General features: G+C 47.6%; 5 protein-coding genes across 5 annotated transcripts; 3 read left to right on the forward strand and 2 right to left on the reverse strand.

Moving 5' to 3' along the window:
• Window positions 1–628: 628 nt before the first annotated feature.
• On the forward strand, window positions 629–1699 carry EDB93DRAFT_1151317 (mitochondrial import inner membrane translocase subunit TIM22). The gene is made up of 4 exons (XM_041449714.1): window positions 629–803; window positions 856–1064; window positions 1115–1275; window positions 1332–1699. The coding sequence occupies exons 1-4, from the start codon at window positions 635–637 to the stop codon at window positions 1339–1341; spliced, it is 549 nt and encodes a 182-aa protein (XP_041306826.1). The 5' UTR covers window positions 629–634; the 3' UTR covers window positions 1342–1699.
• Window positions 1700–1931: 232 nt separating this feature from the next.
• On the forward strand, window positions 1932–4642 carry EDB93DRAFT_1287739 (uncharacterized protein; the record flags this gene model as incomplete). Its single annotated transcript, XM_041454528.1, has 3 exons — window positions 1932–3224; window positions 3342–3825; window positions 3942–4642. Coding segments are annotated over 3 exons (2295 nt in total), but the record flags the coding sequence as incomplete, so codon positions are not given.
• A 1276-nt stretch (window positions 4643–5918) lies between these two features.
• EDB93DRAFT_1151343 (amidohydrolase family-domain-containing protein) lies at window positions 5919–8950 on the reverse strand. The gene is made up of 16 exons (XM_041449715.1): window positions 8612–8950; window positions 8398–8550; window positions 8271–8342; window positions 8098–8222; window positions 7880–8048; window positions 7644–7806; window positions 7571–7595; window positions 7396–7519; window positions 7304–7341; window positions 7150–7245; window positions 6921–7080; window positions 6838–6865; window positions 6749–6782; window positions 6649–6695; window positions 6464–6595; window positions 5919–6399 (listed from the first exon to the last, which is right to left on the reverse strand). The coding sequence occupies exons 1-16, from the start codon at window positions 8901–8903 to the stop codon at window positions 6174–6176; spliced, it is 1884 nt and encodes a 627-aa protein (XP_041306828.1). The 5' UTR covers window positions 8904–8950; the 3' UTR covers window positions 5919–6173.
• A 707-nt stretch (window positions 8951–9657) lies between these two features.
• On the reverse strand, window positions 9658–10984 carry EDB93DRAFT_1086997 (uncharacterized protein; the record flags this gene model as incomplete). Its single annotated transcript, XM_041446011.1, has 6 exons — window positions 9658–9818; window positions 9872–10041; window positions 10090–10212; window positions 10262–10286; window positions 10337–10830; window positions 10857–10984. 6 exons carry the CDS (start codon window positions 10982–10984, stop codon window positions 9658–9660), a joined length of 1101 nt encoding a protein of 366 aa, XP_041306829.1.
• A 206-nt stretch (window positions 10985–11190) lies between these two features.
• Window positions 11191–13555, forward strand: EDB93DRAFT_1241138 (heat shock protein 70 family; the record flags this gene model as incomplete). The annotated part of the gene is made up of 8 exons (XM_041451838.1): window positions 11191–11335; window positions 11388–11512; window positions 11584–11757; window positions 11808–11910; window positions 11965–12515; window positions 12561–12832; window positions 12885–13088; window positions 13141–13555. The coding sequence occupies 8 exons, from the start codon at window positions 11191–11193 to the stop codon at window positions 13553–13555; spliced, it is 1989 nt and encodes a 662-aa protein (XP_041306830.1).
• Between the last annotated feature and the right edge of the window lie 209 nt (window positions 13556–13764).

Consider the following 13764-nt stretch of genomic DNA (forward strand, 5'->3'; position numbering starts at 1 on the left):
AGCTGCCATGACTTGACAAAATCCCTGTGAGACATATGCAGACCTGTGCTCCAGTCTTTAAGAGTTTGCTGTGCAACCTGTACAATGAAATTGAGACTGCAAGAGCTCGAAAAATACATGATCATACCTTGTGTACCCTTGCAGCTACTGTGATATTCTTGTGGGTGCCATTTGCAACACCTACAAGTGTGACCCAGATCCTGGACTCATACTTGGGGTCATACGGTTGACACCACCAGCTTGCCTCAGCAGTGACATCCCATGGCATAGTGACTGAGCCCAGCTCAGCACTCTGTATTGCAGCTGCAATGAAATGCACTGTTAAATTTAATGTCCGACATTGGCAGCCAGGGCAGTTGACACCAATCCAAGATTTTGCTGCTGTCACGCTGAAAAAACAATCTCCACCATTTCTCAATGGATTTATTTCATCTCAATTGGAATACACTAGTATAGTGTGTAGAGTCAGTGAAGTAGCTAAGTAATGACTTTGAAATTGAGTGCTGTAAGCAAAAATCACAAAATAGTGGACTGTCATGGAGGTGTAGTAAGTGATAGTACTGTTTTGAGTATACATGCATGCTTATGTAACGAAGCATTTAACAAGGGAAAATGTTCATTTTGTAAAGTAACTATGAGCTTCCCGCTGGTTGCTCCAATGTTTCCTGCAGGGAGGGAGCCCCTTCCTCCAGGAATGACGGAGGAGGATCGCGCCCAACTAACCGAAGCTAGAACATACCAAAGGAGGATGACCATAGCCATGGAGTCATGTATTGCAAAGACAGTCATTGCTGGAGTCGGCGGTAAGTGCATCATGTTCATAATTCAAAATTCATGATCAGCATAATTCTGCAGGTCTTGGCATTGGCGCATTTTTCTCTCTCATGTCCTCATCATTCGCATATGAGGATCCCTTACTTCGGCAATCCACTCAAACCGGCATGAATAACACTCAGAAGGCCCGTGAAATATTCAAGGAAATGGGTAGAGGGATGTGGAAAAGTGGAAAGGGCTTCGGAAAAGTTGGAGCATTGTTCGCCGGAATAGAATGTGTAATTGAAGGTGTAAGTGTCATTTAATTGTTTCCCTTGACCTCATCTCTTGCCTTCACCAGTACCGTGCAAAGAACGACATAGTAAACCCTATTGCTGCAGGCTTTGTTGCCGGCGGTGTTCTTGCGCGAAATTCGGGACCTAAGGCCGCTCTTGGTGGTGGATTGGCATTTGCTGCATTTTCCGCAGCAATAGATATGTTTTTACGGAGGGAACAATCAGAGTAAATCTGCCCTTATCTTACATGTGTCTTTAATAAACTCATTGACATTATTTTAGCGACGACTGAGTCGTCATACGAGGACACCCTTCGGTCCGCTCTTCGACGATATATCCTGTTTACAGTAGCAACTCAGTAAATACAATATCAGCACGGTCTTACTTGTGGCGCAGAGGTTGACATCAGGTGGGCAGCAGTAGCTTGACATTCGTTTATTCTCGCGATGCATATCAGCGTCATTTTCGTGCCATTCCGTTGTTTTATTGTGCGGTACGACTACGTATACAGTTAAGATAATCGACGGGAATATCATTCGCAGCGCGAGACATCTCCGTCACATTTAATACCGATTCTCACACCGTAGACAATGAATCAATTGAGCAACTTCGGCCGGCCGGGGTCTCGGCCCTCGCGGGGTCAGGAGGTATTCCGAATCCGAGTAACCAAGTAGTGTAAGTAACCAAGACAGGTGAGAGCGCCGTTTTTATTGTTCTGAAGTTCGTATCTCCGTTGCTGGTTTTTTTAACTGATTTTCTGCTCGCAGGAAAGCCTGTGTTAGTTCTATCTAAACCTAGAACTACTGGTGACTTTGAAGTTGCTATAAAGCGTTTGGTGGAGTTACCCTCCAAGTTGTAGTCACATCTGGGGACTCCATGACGAGACTACGCCCACCAAATTTAACGATCCAGTCAAGATCACACTCATTCGAGTCCGAGTCAAATGCGTTTTTCGATACGTCTTCTGAATCAATATCAGAATCTCCGCTCGCATCGGATGATGAGCTCCTGCAACTATCTTCGCCCTCCTCCTCGTCCTCAAGCCCCATAGCTTTAAACATTCCTGATGCAGATGAGCTGTCGCGAGACTTAGCAGCGCTTGCTCAGCTACGCCAATCTGTGCAGAAAAATCTTCGTCTTCGACCAATCCGTTCGTTTAGCAGACTGCCAAAGACTGCTGTTCCAAGTGCCACCGCTATTCCATGGCACCAAGATCAACACCATCGCCAGCGGCAAGTTGATTCAGACTCTTCCTCCCAAAAAAGTGCAAGCAGCACATACCTCACACCCGTTGACATTCACTTCCCTAGGCCTCCTACCTCATCTCCCCCCGAACCTCCAAGCCGTGCCCGGAAGCCTCAGCAACGCTCCGTGTCTATGCCATCTCCCCGCGTTCCCACTTCTGCTATGGATCCTGCTGAATTACTTATTCGTCTCGCCTCTCCCACCCGTCCACTCCTCATCGACACGCGCACTCACGTCGCCTATGCTGCGACTCACCTTTCAGGAAGCATTAATATCGCCATGCCGTCCCTAATTCTTAAGCGCTCAAAACGCACATTACCAACTTTCGCATCACTTCGCCAGTTCATCACCAATGATGAGGGAAAGGAAGTGTTCGATTCCTGGGACATTGATGGGGATGTCGTCATCGTTCATGGAGAAGAGACTGATGAACGGGAGAGAGATAATCCAGGCGTTATTGCATGGGCCCTGCTTTCAGTTCTTGCACGGTTCCTGAACCCGGACAAGGTTTGGTATCTTCGCGGAGGAATTGTAGGTGCTCAACTTCATGCACGACTCCGAAAGTACATCGTCAATGTGCTTCATTCTCCTCCTTCTCCTTCCAAAGCCTCTTTGCAACTGCCAAAACCACCTAAGAGCGCAAAGGGAAGGGCATTCCTTCAACTTGATACCCACAGCGCTGCTGGGCCTAGTAGCAGCGTGCAGATCGAGCAGGAAGAACAAGAACATGGAGGCGAAGTGGAAAAACCAGGACATTCACCTTTACCAATTATGCCTGGGCTCTCGCTCACTCTTGACAGCCCTATGGATTCTGACCCTCCGCACTCTAAACTCACTTTTCATCACTCACCTCCCCCACGGAGATCAGATACTCTCAACGTTGACAGTATCAATGCAAATGGAACAAGTGAAGCAGGAAACGATAGCGCGGTCTGCGAACAAACTCTAGCGAAACCCATCAAACATGCTGTGACAACTCTCCCGCGGCTGCAGATTCACACAGCCCCAACGCGCAGCTCGACACTCCCTATTACACCCTCGCAACAGGTCGTTTTCCTCCACCCGCCGCCTGCATCCCCGTCGCATCTCACGCTTCTCCATTCTAATCACACACCCCCAGCGAGCGCGTTTAACTCGAGCTTCAATTTCAATATCACCAATGGTAGTTGCCTTGGGAATACGGGTTCATCACCACAAATGCCCATGACACCATCTACTGCAAAGCCAACGCCCACAACATCCACACCCAGTGGCACTCCCTCCGATGCCGAAAACGAGCGCGAAGAGTTCGTCATTTCTATGATCCTCCCCAACTTCCTCTTCCTCGGCCCAGAACTCATTTCACCTTCACATGTCTCCGAATTACAATCTCTGGGTGTGAAGCGAATTATTAACATTGCAGCTGAATGCACAGACGATCGCGGCCTAATGCTTCGGGAACGGTTCGAGCGGTATGTGCATATTCCGATGAGGGATTGTGTCGAGGAGGAAGGAGTACGTAGGGGGTTGAGTGAAGCCTGTGATGTGCTTGGTAAGTGCTTCGCTTTTGTTAGAATCCGATGCTTCTGTCAGCGGAGAATTAGGTTGTTGGCTTTTCTCGTTTCCGTCATACGTTTCTTGATGCACATGGACTGATTCCGGATACAGACGAAGCCGCTCTCTACAACGCACCCACATATGTGCACTGCAAAGCCGGCAAATCACGTAGCGTCACCGCAGTGATGGCGTACCTCATTCACAGCCACCACTGGCCGCTGGCACGCGCATACCAATTCGTGCTAGATCGCCGCAAAGGTATCAGCCCGAATATCGGGTTTGTAAGCGAACTCATGGCATTCGAGGAAGCAGAGCTCGGACGTATGACGAAGCCCAAGCCACCTGCCGTAGTGAGTGAAAGTAGTGTTGGCGACGTCGGTGTGGGCACGGGCAGGCGGCCAGCGCATGTTAGGGAGAGCTTGCCCCCAATGCCCTCATGGGACCGTGAGGAGGAGGAAGCAGGAGAGGAAACAGGCCAGGATATGGAAGTAAGGGACCGAGAGGGACGGTATCGACATGCTAGACGGGCTCCCGTGGATGAGAACACTTTGCAGCCCATGAGGCGAGTGAGCAAGGCAGGTCTCGAGAGTGCTGGATCGATGAGTGGTGATGATAGGGACGAGATATGATGCCACATAGCTGGAACTAGGTCATACCCTGCTGTTTTGGTGCATTGTCGATGGACCATTCTCTGATCTCCATATATATTCAACGAATTACCTTAAACCCAATCAATGACTTGACTTATTTCAACAGTCGACCTTGAAATTGTATGTTACTGTTGCGTCAATCCCGACCAATTGGGTGGAGTTTTGCGAGAAGCATTTGCATTGGCAGGCTCGTGGGTAGAGGGATGCGTCATCGATGAACCATGTGTTTAAGTACATGAATTACTAGTGAAGGCACGCTGCATGGATATGGTTTTTGCTCGCCATATCTATGCCGTCATGGCACGCTTGATGACAGGAGAATAGATGATGGCCTGGGGCCATTTAGGTGCAAGTAGGGACAAGATCTGCATTATGCGTGTAAGGCACACGATGTATGTCACGATCCTCGACCCATGCCGGCGAGTGATGAAGTCTTTCACGATTGACACACTGTTGCTGCTACCACTTTGAAAGCCACCGCCATCGTGAAGGACGAATTTTGAGTTGTCTGTGGTGGAAAACTGCTTTTGGATATCTATGTCACCTCGCATGTGTTTGGAGATATGCTGCCAGGGAAGACAAGCGAGTGCGAGTATGTGTTCGAGGATATTCGCACTGGTTTATTGACTCAACTCCGTCATTTGATTCGAACGCATGTTGAACCAACTCCGATTTTCCTGCTTTTCCTGCGCTAGTCCGAGTCTAGAGGAGGGATGCAAGTCATTCATTCATGAAAGCGATGAAAAAATTGTCCTTATACCAATAGTCAGAACCCAGAGCAAGCCAGCACGATAGCGTCGGCAGTTGCCTGATGAGCTCGCATGACCGTGGATGCAATAGAAAATTACGAGAAAGTTAGAAAAACGCTGACCATATTTCGACGACGGTCATCTTCCCTTGGGTCTCGTGAAATTCTAACAACAATCACTTCATACGAGTAGAGACATGTGTCGATGCGGGCGAACCTTGTTTGCCATCCCTATCAAGTAGAATTTTTTCTCTGGTGAATGAAACATCCACCAGCTTAAGTTCTGCGACTCGAGATCAACCCCTTGGCATGATGTTATGCCGACAGTGTACAGACAGAGTAAATTGATTAACAATCACCTCCCGGAGAAAGATAAGAGATTTAAAACATTGAGTAAAGGTGACACTCACACGACAGGATCAAAAGTTGCACTGAGTGTCATTGCCGCAGCTGAACTACCGTGAAGGGCTCGTGTATGACCAGAAATTTTAGTAACTCGGCAAATTCGACTCTGCTCTTCGAGTCATGGATAGATATGCTGATACCAACATGAAGCGAATAATATATCTAAAATCACTTAGTTTGGGATTGTATGAATCCTTGCTGGAGATGCAAAGAGTTTGGGCCGATGAAATTGTTTTACTCGGATAAGACGGTGGAACGGAAAACCTAAAACACAGTGTCTCTGCGAGCATATTTGAAGAATTTTAATTGAATGATTTCACAAGCAAGATGGGGACTTTCACTGACGCCAAAAATACCCATGCACAGGACTAACTCGGAATATACAAAATGAGCATGAAGGGAACATTGTATCTAACCATTCCTCCCAATTGAACCAAATGTACCGATCCTAATCCAAGTGTTGATTGGCAGAGTTTGACTGGCAGAGTTTGACAAGAGCTGCTTATTTTTGGTAGTGTTCACATTAGATAGCTCCGCTTGTCATAGATTTCCATACACGACCTCCCCATCGATGATAGTTGCTGTCACTTTGGCACTCAGGATATCATCTATAGGCACCGTCATGATATCACGATCCAGAACGACGAAATCAGCTTTCTTCCCGATGGAGAGTGAACCGAGAATATCCTCAGAGAAAGACGCATATGCAACATCGAGCGTCATGCCTTTGAGCGCTTCAGCGCGCGTGAGGCGCTCGGATGGGTACCTAGAGAAAGAGTGTAATCAATAACTTTCGAATCAGCACATTCAAGAGTATGACAGAATTTCACCATCCTCCGGGACCATGAGGCGAGTCGCCTGTTACAGAGAGCCGTGAAACAGCGGCATAGAAACCAAGAAGGGGGTTGATGCCCTCGACAGGGAAGTCAGAGCCAAGGGGCAAGACTCTGGTTGGAGACGCGCTGTGGGGTATCAGTTCCAGCTCGATACAAGGCCATAAGAAAGGGTAACTTACTTGAGTAGAGTTCGATACGCATACGCGCCTTTGATTCTCTTTGGACCCTGTAGGAACCCAGTTTGATGTATTCTAAGACAGATAAAAGGAGGAAACTTACCAACCGATCCTCAGCATACCACATGTCGCTTGTCCTGTAAGATGAGATATATCAGTCAGGTGGTCGGAAATGCCTATCGATGGACTCACGCGTGGGTTGGTTGCACACTAGGTATCACTGGAATCATATACCATCGACAACGCGAACTCAGCGTAAGAACCGGACCTCTTACCACCTAACTTTCCAGTTCGCTTGATATCATCTGGTGTCAATATTTGCGCGTGCTCAATACGGGGTCGCAAGACGTTTATGGAAAACGAAGTGTTGGCGAGCATATCCTCATAAATGTCAAGTACGACATGGTTCGCCCGATCGCCAATGCAGTGGATGTTCTAGTGGTGATGGTCGAATAGTTGAGCCAGTGCAAGCATGAAAAAAGATCATGAACATCGGGCACTTACAACTTGCCAACCATCGGTCGAAAACTCCATTATTAGCTTTGCCAGTGCCTCCGGCCGCACACGCATGATACCGCTCGTTGATGGATTGTCACTATACTGAGATCTTTTATATCAGCACATCCATGCTCGAACGGTAAGAGGAGTGGGTGCTCACGGGCTCAAGCAGTGCGGCGCCGAACGAACCAAGCGCACCTATTCCGATTGAGATAAATATAATCACAAAACATCAATTCGAACAGGACCGACCATCTGCGAAAAGTTTGACACTGCGTACTGTCAATCGTCCACCGAATCCGTGCTGGATCAGTCTTGGAATCTGGCTTCCCCAGTACTCATCAGAGTTCACACTGCCCATGAGATAAAGCCGGAGCTGGTACGTGTGTCAGTAAAGTGCTTACGCTCAAGGATACAAAGAGCTGACAGGTATCTTCTGAGTCTCTGAAAGTCTAGGATACAATTAATTCAATATTTTGGAGAAAGCATGCGTCACGTACTTCTTGTAGAACTGTATTTCTTCAGGGACAGAAAATGCGTCGTGCACGCTAGTCAGACCCACCGCGAGCGCGTCACTAGTAGCGCGAGTGAAGTACTCCATGGCGCGGGCCTCGCTGAAGGGTGGTGAGGGAATGAGATCCATAGCATTATCAACGAATATTCCTGTGATTCCATATAGGTTTCAGACAAGGAGGCACTACCTCAAGAACAGAACACCTGAAGAAAAGAAACACACCGGTGGGTTTTCCGTGCTCGTCACGAATAATCAGCCCGCCATCGATGTCCTCTTCAGGAAGGGGTGCCATGAGCTGCAGCACGCGGTTGGATACCCAGGAGGCGTGAACATCAATACGGGCAAGAGATATCCGTCGACCACGAAGAAGTGGTTCCCTATCAAAGTCGTCCTTTGGTGTTGTGAGAAGCTGTGAAGAGAAAGTAAACACAGAGACATACGGCATGAGGGTATTGCGCTCCAGGCCATTTATTCTGGTCCCATCCCATGCCCTCTATCCATCGAGCTGGATCGCCCAGGATGTCAGGATGTGATGTAACATAAGCTTTCAAGTAGCTCAAGACCTCTTTCATGTCGCATCAGTAAATTGACTACATAATCAGTTGGAGCAAACCATCAACAGAGGTGCAGTTTTCCAAGTTGAGATTCATCTTAGAACCATATTGCAACATATGAGCATGGGCATCTTCAAGGGTCAAGAATTAGGGCTCGAAATTCGAATTCAAGTTGGCGATTCGTACCAGTCAGCCCAGGAACTACGATGCTACCAAGTTGAATGTTTATCACTCTGAGAGATGACTCGAAAAAATTGAATGGCCAAGGTAAGTGGATGACGCCCGCCAGCAGTGGGATCTCTGACCACCATCGATTCTGCCAGCGTAAGGTTATATCCTCTGTCACAAGCGCAGCGCGTGAGTTGGATGTTTAAAGAAGGCCATGTTGACTTGCGCGTACCTAGATCACCCGTGTCTGAGATGAGGGTATCGTGTACAAGGATGCATTGAACATTGGGAAGATCTGAGTCGACTGTGTAGATTGTGCGGTTGGCAGAACAGACTGCATAGTCTAAGGAATGAGTTTCTGGTTGAAGCCAAGTCAAGGTCCCTCCTGTGGCTCCCAGCGCAATTATGAATGCGAGGGTCCATGATCTAGCCCACCAGCTTCTATTCTGAGGTGAACTGATACTACTAGTAGTACTCTGCCTACTGGTGCTTGCCGGCTTGACTAGAGGTGTAGATGAGCCCATGTCGTGCGACAAAAAGCAAGTTGATGATACATTAATACGGTCAATTATGTACGTCACTGGCATGCTCGGGTGCTGTCCGCTGTCACGGTGCTTCTTAAGCTTAAGACTTATTGTACTTTTAATTCAAGTACAGATGTGTGCAGGTCAAGATCGTCCGGTCACCAGTACACGCAACGACCGGAAGGACCATCTAACATACTGAGGACGAAACGGTTAATCCCGCAGAAGCGTTTGACTACATATTGTAATGGGAAGGACTGCAAGGGGAACCAAGGCCGGACCTCTACGGCGGGAGGTTACGGCTCTCTCTATCGAGGACCGACTACGAATTAGGACACCTACCACTCCCGACCTGTCCTGCCAGAGCGCCCCGCTCCAATATGCGCGCTCCACTTGAAGCTTGAGCCCCCACTAGTACTGCTGTGCGCCACTTATTCCGTGTTTGAGCTCCACTCTTTGCGATGCGGGCTTCCTGGGACGGATCGACGACGAAACAATGTTGGTGGTGGAGGAATTTGTCCTCTGAGTATGAGTAAGCTTACCCTTCAGGATATGCTATTCACTCTGTGCGTCTGTTTCCGTCTCTAAATATCCGAAGGTGAACGGATTGCTTGCTTATGTACCTAAAAGTAGGCGAAGCCCTGAAAATACGTTATATTACGGTGATGTATATGGGTTAAACTCGAGCAAGCTTGCCATTCAGACATATCTAGTAAACTTCGACTTGAAACATGTCTGCGCACTTACGCATCGGCTAGCGCTTGTCATCAAAGTTTGACCCCTCAGCTTTGAGTTCAGCATGGCCTATCTTTTCTAATTTCCCGTCAAAATTGCGCTTCCGATATCCTGACACGATACGTTCGAGTAGTTCTGAAGTAGACACACCCGGTGTACGCCGGGTAGGAATGAATTTACCTGAAACATGTCAAAATTTTGCAAGAGAGTAGGGAAAAAGAAAGGAAACAGACCTAGTGCCTTTACAAATGCATAGACGTCATCATGACCGTCCGACACGTAAGGGAGTTCGTCGTGAGCAACGTAGTCGATATTCCACTTATCAATGAAAGCTTGGTCCAGAACCCATGGGCAGCCAGGGATGACCTCATCAACCCAGCGACAGTGTCGCACAGCCTCACATCTATATCAGTGATTGAGTATTCAGTTGTGGATAACCGGAGCATCATACCGCTCAGCATGTGTCATCACACAAGGTGCTTTACGCGTGATGACGTCTTCATCAGAATTAACACCAACGAGTAGATGTACCGATGGAAAGGACAGCTTGGCTTGCCGTAATTGCAGGGCATGACTGGCTCGAAGATCAGTATTATAACACAGAAAGGGAGGGACAAATATACCCGAAGTGAAATAGATCGTATACTCCTAATAATACGAATGAATACAAAGTTTTTCAAAATTAAAGTAATACTTACCATCTGCGAAAACTCTAACAGGCCGATTTGATGGTGGTTGGTTAATCTTGTAAGATCTAGAGGGTTGACCCTCAATTGCCTCGCGTATGAAGGCTTGAATATGTTCGGGAGTAAGGGAAGCAGGGTTAAACGTAGATGTTGCTTCGGCGGTAGGCATGGGTTCATCGGGTGCAAGTGTTATAGATTTCGACGACGGTAGCACATCATCGATTTGAGAGGTTAATGTTGATGCAGATGAAGAATACTGAAGAGTAGAATGTAGTGCCTTGTTGAAAGGATGCGAACCGGCTGCTGCAGTGACGCTGCTTTCCACATCACCATCATATGTTTGGGAATCAGTGCCATCATCTGAGAGCATGCTGGAGGCCAGCTGATGACGAGCACGAGATGTTGTCTTTGATTGGAAGGGAGTTTTAGCTGAACGAGAGAGGGTTGGGATGGATAGGGAAGAGCCTCCGTCATCAGTACTGAGAGGGTCATTATCTTCTTCTGACCTAAAAACTCGGTAAACTATGTGTACAAAGAAATGGAAAAAAGTAGTACTTGCGCGTCATAAGTAGGAGAATCTGTTGAATGATGCTTTGCAAACGAACGCTTCGAATGCAAAGTCTTTTTATGATGATGAAACGATTCAGTAGATGAATCCATTGGATATCGTGACTCTACTCCGTTGGTGCTGACTCAAAGATGATATATATATATGGCCATGCAACAATGCAATATCACGTGATAGTTTTCTAAATTATGTAATTAAAGATGTGGGAATGTATACGTGTCATTTGCGTGTCCTTTGAAAGACATAAATACATCAGAGCTGATTCAACCACTCAGTACCAACTTCTCTTGTGACAACAATGTCTGGCCGCCCGTCTCGCGCCAAGTCATGGCGTATGGCATCTTCTCTCTCTCTCTTTTTCCTTGCTTTCCTCGCTCTGTTTTGTTTCTGTCCCGGTGCCACTGCGAGTTCGAACAGTGAATACGGTACTGTTATAGGCATAGGTAAGTGTACCTATACTGCGACATTCGTTTCAAATCACCAACTTATTCGCAGATTTGGGTACAACTTATTCGTGTGTCGGCGTTCAACGTGGTGGTCGTGTCGAAATTATCGCCAATGACCAGGGTCATCGTATAACACCCTCATGGGTTAGCTTCACTGATGACGAGCGGCTGCAAGTTTTTCTTTCTTTCGCAACCCAGGACATCATGACTGATCTCTGCCTTACAGAGTTGGCGATAGTGCTAAGAACGCATTCCATTCAAATCCAACTAACACCGTTTTTGACGCCAAACGTCTCATTGGCCGGAAAATGGACGACCTGGAATTAAAGCGCGACATGAAACACTTTCCCTTCAACGTTGTTGACAAGGGTGGCAAACCAGCTATTTCGATAGGTTACAAGGGTGACACACGCCAATTTGTGAGTTATTGAGACCAGACTTCCAACACCTTACTAATTGGGTTCTTCAGACTCCAGAGGAGATTAGCGCCATGATTTTGACAAAGATGAAGGAGACCGCGGAAGCCTATCTAGGCGAGAAGGTTACCCACGCAGTAGTAACGGTTCCTGCATGTAGGCCAGCACGCAGATTTGACTGTCCTTCGCTTACGAATATTTTGTCTCCAGATTTCAATGACGCTCAGCGTCAAGCCACGAAGGATGCTGGTACAATTGCTGGTTTGAATATCCTTCGTATCATCAATGAGCCCACTGCTGCCGCTATCGCCTATGGTCTTAATAAGAAGGGTGGCGAGTCTCAGATTATCGTCTATGATCTTGGAGGAGGAACTTTTGATGTTTCTTTACTTTCGATCGACGATGGTGTCTTCGAGGTCCTAGCAACTGCTGGTGATACCCACCTTGGTGGTGAAGATTTCGACAACCGCGTCATCGACTATCTCGTCAAACAGTATAAGAAGAAGACTGGCACCGACGTCACCAGTAACCTTCGCGCCATGGGCAAGCTGAAGCGCGAGGTCGAGAAGGCCAAGCGCACTTTGTCGAGTCAACAGTCGACCCGCATTGAAATCGAGTCATTCGAGGATGGCAACGATTTCTCAGAGACACTCACTCGCGCTAAATTTGAAGAGCTTAACATGGATCTATTCCGCAAGACTATGAAGCCCGTGGAGCAGGTACTCAAGGATGCAAAGATTAACAAAGAGGACATTGACGAAGTGAGTCATCTCACAACTATTACACACCGTCTAATGCGGTTGCAGGTTGTCCTTGTTGGTGGTTCAACCCGCATTCCCAAGGTTCAACAACTCCTCAAGGAGTATTTTGGCAAAGAGGCGTCGAAGGGTATTAACCCCGATGAAGCTGTTGCTTATGGTGCTGCTGTCCAGGGTGGTATCCTCTCTGGTGAGGAGGGTACCGAAGACGTCGTGTTGGTGGATGTTTGTCCTTTGACACTTGGCATTGAAACCACCGGTGGCGTCTTCACCAAGCTCATTCCCCGTAACACTGTGATTCCCACTCGCAAGTCACAGATGTGAGTACTTCTGTTTTCACGAGTGAATACATCATACTGATCATCTATGAAGCTTCTCAACGGCTGCTGACAACCAACCTACTGTCCTGATCCAGGTCTTCGAGGGTGAGCGATCCTTAACTAAGGATAACAACCTTCTCGGCAAATTCGAGCTCTCGGGCATTCCCCCTGCTCCTCGTGGTGTTCCTCAAATTGAGGTAACGTTCGAGATTGACGCCAACGGTATCATGAAGGTTGGTGCTTCCGATAAGGGAACGTAAGTCGACGGTGTTCTGGTCAGCGCTGTAGGACACTGACCGCGCTTTTAGTGGTAAATCCGAGTCGATTACGATTACGAACGAGAAGGGTCGTCTGTCTAAAGAGGACATTGAACGCATGGTTCGCGAGGCTGAAGATTTCGCTTCAGAGGATGAAGCTAACCGAAAGCGCATCGAGTCCCTCAACGCCTTGTCTACGTTCGTCTACGGACTCAAGTCGCAACTTGGTGACCAGACAGGCCTTGGTGGCAAGATCGACGACGATGATAAGAAGACCATCCTTGCCACCATCAAGGAGGCTACGGAGTGGATTGATGACAACGGCCAGAGTGCCTCCACTGAGGAGCTCGAGGAAAAGCTAGTGGAGATTCAGAACGTTGTCAACCCCATCACGAGCAAGCTTTACAATGGTGCTCCAAGCGAGCCTGAGGATGACGAACCTTTCTATGCCCATGATGAACTGTGAAGCAGGCGCAGTGGGATAATTCCCTATAAAAGTTGTATGTCAGTATCAGTAACGTAGAGTCATCTATTTCAATGGAGGAATCCTATCCTCTTTCGTCTGCCAGAAATGTGTGACGGACTGTTCCAAAGCTTGCAGTGTATGTCTTGGTCAATCTCAAGATCATGTCAATTTTCTACTTTTCGCGTTGCACTTCATCGCCTGATCTTGAA

Source organism: Suillus bovinus (genome assembly GCF_016758785.1).
Source record: "Suillus bovinus strain UH-Sbo-P2 chromosome Unknown EDB93scaffold_35, whole genome shotgun sequence".
Taxonomy (NCBI): Eukaryota; Fungi; Basidiomycota; class Agaricomycetes; order Boletales; family Suillaceae; genus Suillus; species Suillus bovinus.